This window comes from Maylandia zebra, linkage group LG19 (genome assembly GCF_041146795.1).
Source record: "Maylandia zebra isolate NMK-2024a linkage group LG19, Mzebra_GT3a, whole genome shotgun sequence".
Lineage (NCBI taxonomy): Eukaryota > Metazoa > Chordata > Actinopteri > Cichliformes > Cichlidae > Maylandia > Maylandia zebra.
This window is the reverse complement of record NC_135185.1, coordinates 4,145,617-4,158,761: the sequence shown is the minus strand read 5'-3', so window position 1 is coordinate 4,158,761 and position 13,145 is coordinate 4,145,617. Positions and strand designations below refer to the sequence as shown.

Genomic DNA, 13,145 nt, shown 5'->3' with positions numbered 1-13,145 from the left:
CTGAAAAAATGGCATCCAAAGTTAAACAAGACAAACATAGAGAAAGTAACAGAGAAAGAAAAGGAATGAAAAAAAAATCAAATCTACACTGTAAAAAATGAATGCAAATCCATGACTGGCACCACAATCTGTTAACAGTTGGGAGCAGGTTCAAATAGTTTTTGGTTATCAAGGAAAGATTGGCAACCAGCTCCCTACTGGAAGTGTTTTCCCCCTTTCCCATTTTTCATCCATGGTTGTGATTTATCTTGAAGGAACATCTATAAAAAAAATGTAATAAGTAATTAAATATGCTCTCCACTGTCACATAGGGGTTTTTTTTTCTTATGTTATCAATCAAAGTCGGAAACTGCTGGTTTTTAGGTGGGAGTCTGCATGTTATTCCTCCAGGGTACATTCTCGTTGAGGGTTTAGGTATCCTACCGGAAGGAAACCCTGAGGTAGACCCAGGATTCACTAGAGAGATTAGATCTCTTAGCTGGGATGGGAATGTGTCACCATTTCCCCAGATAACCTGGAGATGTGTAGGAGGAAGGAAGTCTCAGCTTCTATGATTAGCCTGCTGTTGTCATGACTGGTAAGTGGGGGAAAAAAAGAAATGGATGGGATGGATGGGAATTTAAAAAAAAAGTTATTCTGTGGAAAAGTATTCCCCATCAGTCTTAGCATCAGTATTCTGAGTATTTTAAGATTAGGTTTTAAGTTTCCTTTTTGATAAAGATACATTACTAAGTTATGTTGCAATAGGTGTAGGCTGCGGAGGCTTCCCAAGAGTGTTTCTCTCTTACCTTTTTCACTCAATATGTGTTTTTACACCACTCTACATTTAATCATTAATTATTATTCATCTCAAGCTCTCTTCCGCACTGTCTTTGTTCTGTCTTCCTCCCATGATCCCCAACTTTTGGCAGCAGATTGCCCCAAATGGCCTGGTTCTGCCGGAGCTTCTTCCTGTTCCCCTGGAGTTTTTCCTTCCTACAGTCACCAAAGCTTGCTTATAGGGTGTCATATGATTGTTGACTGTTTTTGTCTGTATTATTGTAGGGCCTTTACCTTACAGCATAAATCACCTGCAGGCAACAGTTGTGTCATTTAGGGTCAGTCTTTTTAAAGGGGCATGGACAAGAAGGAAATCAAACATGCTTCCAAGGATAATATCCTACCCTGGCAGCAATATGGAAGCAGTTTAAAGGATGGATGCAAAGTGAGAAAATATATTTGTCTGAGAAGCGATCTCTTTATAGTTAGTGGCCAGCTGATTGTGCCACTGGGATCTGTGGTCGGTCTGGTGAACTACAAAAGCATCTGACTTAAACAGGCTCTTCTCCACACAGTACTTGTGGCTAACAGGTAGATTGTGCCATTTCAATGCTGCTAGCCAACAATGAAGAATCACTTACTGTTTAAGGGACAGAGTGAGGGTGGACAGTATGGCATTGTTTTTTAATATAAAACTCATTGCAGCACGGGACTAACGCGTTATTAAGTAATGCGTTACAGTAACTACGTTATTATTGTGGTAACGAGCACGGTAACTAGTTATTATGCCAAAATCAGGAACGTGTTAATCGTTATTGGGATTTAGATATGGTCGTTATTCGTTACTTCGGGTGGTGGCTATCGCGGAGCTTCCACAGATTCAGTAACATTAGCAAGTGGTGGAGGCCAGCAGGTGGATGAGAGACCCGAGGCGGCCATCGGTCCGAGTGTGAACTGAACTTCAGGTAAGAAGTTATGACCTGCAGTCTATCTGGGTCAGATATAAACCAAGTTTAGGTGGAGTTTATTTTCGTTGTGCTGACTTTTTCCGTACTGCGTACTAGCTAGCATGATGGAGTTTCTATACAGCTGGGTGGGTGCTATGAAGTTAATGATGAACCGTTGAACTTTATTTTGTTCATAAGGTTAATTATTAGAGTTGCCAACCGTCCCGTAAAAAACAGAATCGTCTCGTATTCAGAGAAAATATTACGCGTTTCGTATTGAGGTGAAAAGGAACACAGTTTGTCTGGTACTTCAGCTACAATGAAAAAGACACAAAGGTGGAGCTGCACAGCTGCCTCTTCTTCTCTCATTCTCTCCCCTCCCTCTCCTGTTTCTACTTCAATCATGAAAACTGATCAATGATCAGCTGATCGGCTTTTCTCTCTTGTTTGTTTATCGCCCGCTTTGCGCCAGAAAGAGGAAACCAGCCGATGTCGCGTTAAACAACAGCAGCACGTTTAAGCTTGATCAGCTGTTGTTAGAGTTTATTTAATATTAATTTCTATTATCAGCTGATGTTTGCTGGAGCCACAGCTGTAAACCTGCTGGTCATGATGTCGGTTTGGATATTTGGTGAGAGGGAAACATGAAGATGATCTCTGTTTCTGAGAAACAAATACACCAGGATCCTTTTTTATGTAGCTGACAGCTGGTAACTGTGCAGGGCCGGATCTAGCAAAGTTTTGCCGGGGGGGGGGGGCAATTAGGGCATTAACAGGGAGAGAGGGGCACAAAGAAATACTTTTCTTTCTTATTCTCATTTAAAATGTCTCACTTTTAAAAAATAATTATCTGAATCTTACAACAAACGATTGATAGATTGATACATATATACCATCAAAACAGTGTACATCACTGTCACAACAGCGTTTGTTTTCATTCAAAGGCTTTATGATTTTTCCTATAATGGCTAGTCAAAAAGCCCGGGCCAATTTTTTGTCCCAAACCAGCCCTGTATGCAGCCCATCTTCAGTCTGGTGTTACCTACATCTTCCTATTCGGAAGGCAGAATTTCCGAGTTCTGAGTACAATCGAAAGCACCACGACTGCAGTTTTTGTGTTGGATGTAAAAAGCGCACATCATGCTGTGACGTAGGCTAGAATCATGGCAGCGGTCAATGATGGTCCAGGTGTGGGATTTCTCTCGTAGAAATATGCACATTATTTTTTCCTTTCTATTGGTAGGTGGCACAGGGCACTTGTGGCAAGTAAGCAAGCTAGAAGACTGGTAAAGTTATGGAAGCAACACATTAACAAGAGAATTCTGAGTAAAACCAAATTTACTTTCCCTAGTAACTAGTTACTTTGAAAGTAACGAGTAACTTGAAGTAACGGAGTTACTTTTGATAGAAGTAACTAGTAATGTAACTAAGTTACTTATTTAAAGTAACTTACCCAACACTGAGTACCAGTGACCCCCTTAGACTGCTTTTTAGTTTTATTTTCCTTGTTTTGCATTGAATTATCACTTCTGTCACTAGTTAGCTAGCATAAAAGAAAGTAAGTCTATTAGCAGCAACCAGCCAACCAACCAGGGAAATCACACTTTGTACTCACACAACATGCCGCTAGACATGGGCTGAAAAACGGAAACTTTAAACATTTACCTTTTAAATCCAGCTTCACAGACAGTGTTAACTCTGTGACAGTTTTTCAGAGTAGGGCTTGTGTAAATTAGCTTTAATACTTGTAGTGTAGTGTAATATCCATTTCAATGGTAAATTATTGTGTTATAATTGTACCAGATTTAAAGGACTGACACAAAGGAACTGCTTGCTGAAACAGAAGCAATGAAAGAACTTTAGGTGCTGAAAGTGTCAGTTACAACAAAAGCTCTAAAGCTTGGTGACATGCAGTTCAGCTGAAAATAATAAATTGGAACTGGAAAAGGTCCTAAAGTGTAACAAATACATACACGCAACAGATGACATTCAAGCATTTAAAGACACGGAAGCACCGAAAGTTGCCAGCTGAATTAAGCACTAATGATGTGAAATAATCATTTTCTTTTTGTATCTTTTAGCATTCACGCCTGGTATTTTCCATCTTGTTTACAACATCCTACATGTTTGACTAATCCTTCGTACCTTCCCCTTCTCTGACTCAGTCCTCTTTAACTTGTCTCTCTCTCTCTCCTCCTCCGTCAGGATGCTGCCACTCAGTTAAAAACACATTTGTTAACAGCTCCGTGCCAGTCTCAGCAACAGCTGAAAATGTGGTGGAAACAAACAGGAAATTAACACAAAACAGAGATGCAAACTCCAACAGAATGCATGTTCTGTCATATAGTAAGCAGGGGTGGACTAAAACAATAATAAAGGCTCGGGTGGTACACGAAGCGAAGCAAAAAACCTTTAATGACCTCACATCTAACCCAAAATTAGCCCCCAGTCGTGCCATAGTTCAAGCCTAAGGAACTGTGTTTCATACCAGGTCACAGAACAGGGAGTAACTGTTCTTTTAATATAATGGTACCATTATGTTTGTCCATTATATTAATCTACAGTAAACAAAAGCACTAAAGCTTAGTGAGCAAGATCTCCATAGTTGTCCACCCAGACACTTAAGCTTATTGTCCAGCATTTAGCTGCATTTGTGGTAAAGCTGTTTTACATTTTTTTTTATTATTTTCTTAACTTGCCAAGTCATGGTACATTCAAGGACCTATAATACTGTAAGTCATTACATTTTTTTCTGATTTCAATCTGGCTCATCTTTCATTCCACATCAGCTTCTCATGGACATCTGGACCATTTTCAGTATAGCTGCTATTAATAGATCACTTCATGGAAATCATGTTATGTCCCCTTGTAATTGCGCATCTGTAATATGTGCTGGATTTTTTCCAGTGTGTGAAAACTGTAATCTTTCCACTTGATTAATTTTTATTGTTTACAAAGTTGCATGGAGCCAAGTGTGGAAAAAAAATGAATGAAAATGCTCACTGTGCTATCACATGCTGGCACGTACAACAGCTCAGACATTTCTGCTGACCTTTAGGAGCCGGCATTTTCAGTCTCTAATCCTTGAACAGTTGCAACAATCATGAGCCCGGTTTTCTGCCTTACCTGGAGCCTGCCGGCCTTTCAGGTTTTGAAACTGTGAAAAGCAGCTCTTATTGCTACAGATAAGAGCAGTTTTTTAGCTGCTTGCTAATTAATATCTTGTCATGTTGACTCTTAGCAGGCAAAACATCCCTGGGTCAATTTCATGACATATTTCTTCTGTGAGCAGTAACAGCGTCAAAAGTAGAACACAGCACCAGCAAAAGTTATTGAATGAAATGTCTCCACATCTTTTTTTTTTTTTTTTTATTTGTTTTATTTGCAGGGTGCTGAAATGTTTATTTTACTGTACATACAGCCTATTTTGACATATGAAAGCAAACACATGAAAGTAAACTTAACACACCGCACCTGCTTATGCCACCGCCGCTGGTCTACACTTTCTTCCCCTGCAGTGTTTGTTTTCTAGTTGTAGGATAACAAGTTAGCAACGAGCACTCCTAATTCTACCACACAGCCATAAACACAGGCATTTATATCCAAACAAGGGCTACCTAGGAAACCTCACTCAAACACACAAATACATGCACACACATGCACATAAGTCATTTTCTGAAGCATATAATAACAGTTTGGGAGCTTGTTCACACATCCAGACGTATGTTGGCCCTCCAAACAAAAGCCATAAACAATAATTTGAATAAATGGAGGTAATTTCCTACAGCAGAATGTCTAATCAGAGCTGTATTCTACTGGAGGACCGCGACACAGGCCGAGTGTGTGTGTGTGTGTGCGGGGTTGTGTGTGTGGGTGTGTTAATGTGTGTGTATGTAAACGAAAACGAAAAGGCGATAGAGAATCGGAAATACATGCAGAGAGAGAGAAAAAGAAAGAAAATGACCGAAAACTGTGTACCATAAACTACCCATCCTGCCTTGCCAAGCCTGCTGGCCAACTTAAAAGACATTCAGTCCATCTGTGCCCACTAAGAGCCTCTCCTACCTCCAAAACATTTACAAAATACCCACTAACAACCCATTCATTAGTCTTTGTCTCTGTTGTTCTGTTTATCTCCCTCCCTTCTTCTCTCTTCCTCTATCTCCGGCTAGTTGAATATATTCTGTAGTTTTCCTTTTTTTCCAACAAATCCCATGTGGCGCTCCAAGTATCTACTAACAAATGTGTGTGTGTGTATCAGAACCTGATACTGACTATTCCTTTTAGCTCCACTGTTATCCCGAAAAATCTCAGGGAGCCACACAGTTCCTTTAACTAACTCCTACTAGCAAAAGTTTGCATTACAGCAGTTATGATTTTCGTCAAGGTGAAATAATTTGGGAGAAAAGAGTAAGCTCTGACATCCAAGTATTTTTGGCAATTACGCCAAGGAGAAGCAACATTATGGAGACACCATAGTAAGTGGGCCCCCTCCCCCGACACTAAACGTTGGTGGCAGTGTAGCAGAGTAAGCAGATGGTTCATGGAGAGTTTGGATGAGATGTTCTAGACAACATGGATGAGGAGGAGCTGGTGTACAGGAGCGACAGATCACAATGAATTAGAAACAGCATGGAGTGGAAACCAACTGGCTCTGGGAACCCAGGAAGGTTGATTATTGGACAATTGTAGTGATGCTGAAATGTTGAACGATGTAAATTTAACAGCATGGGGAAAAGGAAGTGATCAGAGAACAGATCTTTGGTGAAATTGTTAATTGACAACTCACTTCTTGATCAGACTGCAGGCAAAGGTGGCTTAACTCAAAATGTGTTAGAAAACCGTGTGAAAACCATGAGTCACCTTTTCCATTTAGATTTGGTTCACTTCCATCCGTAGTCTTAGGTCTGACAGATCTGATTGTCCTGCAGTACAAACAGGTTGAACACTCACATCGGTAATAATGCTACTCCACCTATATCTGTATAATCAGCACCTGTTGCCAGCCATTACAAGCCAGTTCAGTTCCTACACACTTTCTCTGGGAGATGGATCACCTTGGCAGACTGTCTTTACAGGAAAGTCCTTTGAAGAGGTGCTGACAGATGTATGTGGTTAAGTGTCCTGTCATATTTTGGAATTTTGAACAAAATCTGCTTTAGTCAGGCCATTCAAGTCAGGATCCCAACACCCGTGTCTCCAACTCTACATCCACCCACACCCCTATACAGGAGAAGCATCCAATGCTCTACAAAATGTGCCTTCTTCCTCTATGTATTCGTCATCATGTAATCAATTAGGTGTGTTTGATGCACTTCATCTTTACAAGCATCCTCCATGTTTACTCCTTTCTCAAATTCACAACATTTTTAGAAAGAATTCAGGCAGAAAAAAAGCAAATCAATTAATAAACAATAAGTAAGGTTATTACATATAACATATATGTGGCACATTTCAACAATAAATTTCTTACAGAATTACATCTGACTGAATCAGTCTCAGCAGACAGAATACATGATATATCCAAACCCATGCACTGGCAGTATTGAAAATTTATATGCAGTGTGTTAATAATGTAGAAAAAAAAGATAATTTCATAATTGGTTCTGATTTGCTGCCAATTTACACTGATAGTATTAAAACTAATAGACAACAGATTAGAAAATAGATTATTGGAGTTTACTATGATAACACCATAATACCTATTATCTCATCAACTTAAAGTAGGAATTTGTTGAATTTGGTTTGTACAAACATTGAGAAAGTCAAGCAAGAAGACACAATTAAGTTGGCTAGGTTTTTTCATCTTTTACCACAGCCCCCTATATATTTACTTATGGCTCCTGTTATATCATGTTTTGCTACACTATCAGGGGTGCATGTTAAACCCAGCATTTTACATGGATTTCTATCAGGGTCGCATTGACTGCCTCAGTGTTTCTAGGTTTAAATGTATTCTTTTTTTTTCCCAGTCAGTGTGGCAAATGCAACGCTATTATTATCATATTAATTTGACACATCTAAAATAAATAAATATCTATTTTATCAACTACGTTATTTACAGGAAATTTTTATTTTCTTAGTTGGGAATCTGACTTGTATAACAAGTTTCAAAAATATGTGTTAACTTTTTGTAAAATACAATCTAATACGAAAATGTCAAAGTTCCTATACTCTTTGAGCCAACAGGCGTTAACAATCTAAATAACGATAAACATTTTTCCACCCTAACAGGTGTAATGGGAAATGTTAATCAAGCACAGGCTTTACACACCCACTCAATCCTTAAAAAAAGGTTTAATGTGAAGATATGTGAATAAGGTCTAGCATGAAACAAGCTTTAGAAATGTGGCTTGTCTTTTTCTCAAATGTATAAGAACACTAAAAGTAAAACTTTGTACATGCTCCAAAATCAAAAAATATCAGATGTCAAAAGAAATCAAAGAAACAAGAAATTTAATGGAGTCTAAACTATAAGTAACTATTAATCCCAGTTCATGGGTAATCTCAGTTACCCATGAAGCTTTGACAGAAGTACAAAAGTAAAATAAAATAAAATCTGAGTGGTAAATGTTTCTGGTTTATCTGGTTTATCTTTTTTCAGTATTTCTTTTTTCTTTATTTCTGAGACTTTCTTTTCACATTTCTCACCCACATATTTAATCCAATAAATAGGCAAAAACAAGTTGTAAATATTACAATTACATTTTTCTAGTTTTTATGTTGAGCTGATTGGCCAAAGTTGGCTGTTTGTAGACTCAGCAGCTACTGACTAAAGTTTGCATTCCTTAAATTGCGCTCTGTTTTAATTTCTTTTTTTGAATTACTACCAAACTCCTTTGGAGCTACACATGCCAGTTCTAAGTCTGAATCAGTAGTTTGGTGCCAATGACTGTAGTACAAAGTGAGCTTTAATGCTTTCTATTTAAAAACTTTAAATGTAAAGCTGCAGAGTCAGTAGCTGTTTCTACCAGAAATCCCATTCACTTTGCCCCTGTTTTCATTGTCTTTTTTTTTTTGTTTGTTTTTGTGATATTATAAAAACAGCAAAAACTGATTCTTTGTTTGACATTACGAGTGTCACAGCAGGGGTTATCGGCACTGCCTGTACACCCAACTGGGTTTTTGTCAAAACAGCTGGAGGATATTTGGGCTCAGATGGCTGCTGTGGCCAAGAGCCCAGTCAACCCAGATAAGCAGCTGCTCATCTCTGAAATAAAATTAAAAGCATGGAGAAACACTGGAAAATGTGGAGGAAAATATGGTGCCACAGATTGGTTTGTCAGCAGTGATTAAAAGTCTAACATTCAGGATTGCTATTATGTTGGAATGTTCTTATTTTTCACTTTCAGTTTTCCTTGATTTGAATATTGTTATCCTTTAAGTGGGAAAATTGCTCATAACTTTATGGAGTGTTCTCAAGTCGGAAAAACTAATGTTTTGGTGACAGTTCAGATGCACTGCAACACCATCAAATAGAAATGCTGTAGAAGGACATTAAAGAAAATGGAAGTTGAATAAAATCATTGGAAATAAGAAAAAAAAAAAAAGGAAGCTGAATAAAAGAAAAAAAACACCACATAGTTTAAAAAAAAACCTTAAAAAAACACAACAGAAGTGTTTTAGGTGAGACAATAACATGACGAAACAGTTGTGGAAATGACAAGCTAATACTAAACAGCTTCTTACAACACTGATGAAGCTTCTGCTTTTCTTAACCATGTATCAGTGTAATCCTTTCGTCACTTTCTTTAAGTTGTGTTTTGTGAGATTTTGCTGAAAGTTACTTTTATTGATCCAACTTTTTGATTTAACTTTTGTTGTGATTTGTGTGCTTTTGCAGCATTTTTCTATTTGCTGGTGTTTTCCTAAGTTGCAGTGCATTTGAACTCTCAAGTACACCATAGAGCAATGTGTATAAAAAGGGTTTCATCTGTTTATTGAAATGTGGAATGACTCATATGTATAATGTCAGAAATGGAGTTTCAAAATGTACTGTAACTGCTCCCAGTCCTTACACTAAACCACTGAACATAATTTTACTACGTATCATGAGTATTGATAGTTACGGTACAATACAGTAGTAAGTTCATCGCTAAAATTCATCACTAAATACTGCAACGTGTTTGTTAAAGAACAGTACACTTTTTCATTTCATGCAACACTTCAGCTGCTTTCACTGCTGATATGTCTAATGACACTTTGGCAGACAACATCACATTTAGTGTGTGTATAATGTATAATGTCCACTTACACTGACTCAGGTACATCTCAGGTCGTTATCGTAGAAATCCCTTTAAAAAATTATGCTTATCCTTCATTTGAAGTGACACTTTCTCTTCAACTGCAAACTTCATAGCTGACATGTGAAAATGGATTTCAGGTGATGTAACAGCGTACAGTCCAGCTCACATTTCAGCTTCTTATGATTAAACCCCATTAATTTCAGTGCATTCACACACCATTTGTCTTCACTTTTCCACTTCTCCGAGTTTTACATTTTATGTTGTGTTATATGTTTTCAAGTGACTCTTAACCCATGTTTTAATGAATCTCCAGGTTTATCTGCAGTTCTTTTTTTAACTGCCACTTTTACTTCCTTAGTTAATACACAAAGAAGTAAACAATGTTTAAGAAAGAATATATTTATTCTTTCTTTTAACCTTTATTTTTAACTGAAACAGTTCAACACAAATATGAAAGTACAGTGTGTACTGACATTTCAGTTTCTTAAGCACTTACATTTCACGTAATGTTTTTGTTTTGCAAATATTTGAAAAACTTTTGTAATATGATTTCTGATGCATATGTACAGCCATTCATTAGTGTGTAATGTGTTACCCTCACAAGTGCAATTTGAGGTTCTACTTGCCTGAGGACAATTTGATGTGTGCACTGTAAGTGTCAGGGACTAAAACCACCGATCTTCTGAATAGTGAACAACTTTTGCCACCTCCTGAGCACCAGCTGCCCTAAAGTTTTTGTCATGTTTACACTTTACTGGTGATGGGGAACGAAACGGCTCTTAGAGCCGACACTTTGACATGGACAACACGAGCCGACTCCTTTTTGGGAGCCATGGGTTTTTTTTCCTTTCTCTCACCCTCTCTCTCACACACACTTTTTCCCGCTTCACTCCGTACACGAGCCTTGTGCTTTGCGCTGGGCAGAGGGGGGAGGGGCGGTAGTTACACTCGCAGTAGCACAGGAACAGAGCGGGAGGGAGAGAGAGAGAAAGAGCCAGGGACAACAACGTCACATTAGAAAGGTATAGTAATCATCCGCAACTATTTTCAGTTGCAGATGATAAAGGATTCAGAAAGTTTATTCATGCAGGCCCATATGACAGAGAATGTGCATGTTCTTTTTGTTTTCATATTTTTTCATATTTATATTTAATTGTGTTGTGGTTTGCAGTGTTTTGTGTTGTTTCACTTTAAACTTGTTTAAAAGGAAAAAGCTGAAAATTTAAATAGTTAAAGTTGAAATGTAAATAGTTGGTTTTTGTATTATACGATTTATTTATTAAATTTTATGTGGAGTGAATAAATAAAAGTATATTTACGGTGGCCCCTCGAGACAAAGCACAAAACTTCAAAACATGTAAAAACTCCAAATCACGTAAAAACTCCAAAACACAACAGAAGTGCTCCAGGATGCTAGGGGCAGTGTTGAGCTTTGTTACCTAGTGGCCACACAAGCCAGGAAGTATCAACGACCGGATTTGGTGTGTGGTAGTAACAAAAATTAACATTTTTTTTAAATTATTTGAATACATATGAGTGCTTGTGTATAAATACACAAACAATACACATATGCTTTCAATTGTGTAATTTAAGTGATCTAGGTAGCTCTGTTTTGGAAGTTCAGTTAACGCTAGAAATGTGTTTTGGAGTTTGTACGTGTTTTGTCTCTGGGGGCCACCGTATATATTTATATATAAACATATATAAATAAAACCACTTTTTTTTACATTAGTAATTCCTTTTGTGAATAATTTTATATTGTTGTCAATAATTAATTAATTAAAGCAACAAAACAACCTGAAGAGCCAGTTGGGAGCCGAAAGAGCCAGCTCTTTTTAGTGAGCCGAGCCGAAAGAGCCGGTTCTCTAAAAAGATCCGGAAATCCCATCACTACACTTTACCTGAAATTTAAGCTCAAGTCATTGCTTTTATTTCAGATTTACATTTCAGCTGACCCTTCTATACTTCTATTTTATTACTTACACTTAAACTTTTTTCAGTTTTCAATAAGTGCAACTACAACTCTTTTAAGTGCATCAACCCCCTAGTACACATATAACCTTACTTGACAGACACAAAAACTTGTAGTTGGAATTCATTTATATCTTATAATTTTCTACAGCTTCAGCCACAGTAGAGGACTTCCAGATTCGTCCACACTGCCTGTTTGTCCATTCGTACCGAGCTCCAGCCTTCTGCGACCACTGTGGGGAAATGCTGTGGGGACTTGTACGCCAAGGACTTAAATGTGAAGGTAAAATATCCTACTCCCATAAGATGAAATCATGAGAACATTATGGCTGAGGTAAAATTTTAAAAAGAGACACTATCCTATTCTCCAGGTTGTGGTCTGAATTACCACAAGCGCTGTGCCTTTAAGATCCCCAACAACTGCAGCGGGGTGAGGAGGCGTCGTCCCTCCAATGTCTCATTGACAGGCGGGATAATCAACACCGGGCGTCCGCTCTCTGCTGAGCCTTCACCTCCCCACTACAGTGATGATGCTTTATTGGTCAGTACAAAAGCACAGACCTGTGGAACACAGTTTTTCAGAAATGTTGAAGTAACTTTTTTTGTTCTTTTTTTGTTGTCCAGTCTCCAGTCAGTCCTAGCATGGAGGTAAGTCCTCCCATCTTTTTACATAGAAATACAGGCAGCCAAGTTAAATTATACTGTGCAATTCATTCTCCCATCTGTTAGTCTATTTATCATATAGTTCTTGCAGGCAACGGTAACCCCAGAGCTGAGAAACCAAACTCTAAATCTGCTGCCATAAAAAATCATTTTAAGTGTGACTTATCATGGAAAACAGGTCCACTGGCAAAAACTAGAAACGTATGAAAAACTTTGAAATGCTTTGCTTGTTTCTCCCAACAGCAGAAGAACCAGTTAGATTACTTTCCTGGTAGAGAGCGGCGATCCAGCTCACAATCATATGTTGGCCGTCCCATTGAGCTTGACAAGATCTTACTGTCAAAAGTCAAAGTTCCCCACACATTCCTGATTCACTCTTACACCCGGCCTACTGTCTGCCAGCACTGCAAGAAGCTGCTCAAAGGCCTCTTCAGGCAGGGCCTGCAGTGCAAAGGTGAGCTGTTGTTCTGAAAACCTGCTGTAGATGTTTTTCAAAGCTCTAGATGTCAAACTTAAAACTGTCTCTGCTTGTAGCACAGCTTGTCCAGTGTCCAAAACA

At 38.3% G+C, this 13,145-nt stretch overlaps 1 protein-coding gene across 1 annotated transcript in view; it reads left to right on the top strand.

Annotated features, from left to right (window-relative positions):
• The window catches only part of prkd1 (protein kinase D1), a 73,287-nt gene that overhangs the window by 22,889 nt on the left and 37,253 nt on the right, over nt 1-13,145 (top strand). Inside the window, exons 3-6 of the mRNA XM_004554658.3 lie at nt 12,075-12,206; nt 12,295-12,464; nt 12,548-12,571; nt 12,830-13,040. Coding sequence (XP_004554715.1) covers nt 12,075-12,206; nt 12,295-12,464; nt 12,548-12,571; nt 12,830-13,040 — 537 coding nt within the window. The remainder of the gene's footprint in view (nt 1-12,074; nt 12,207-12,294; nt 12,465-12,547; nt 12,572-12,829; nt 13,041-13,145) is intronic.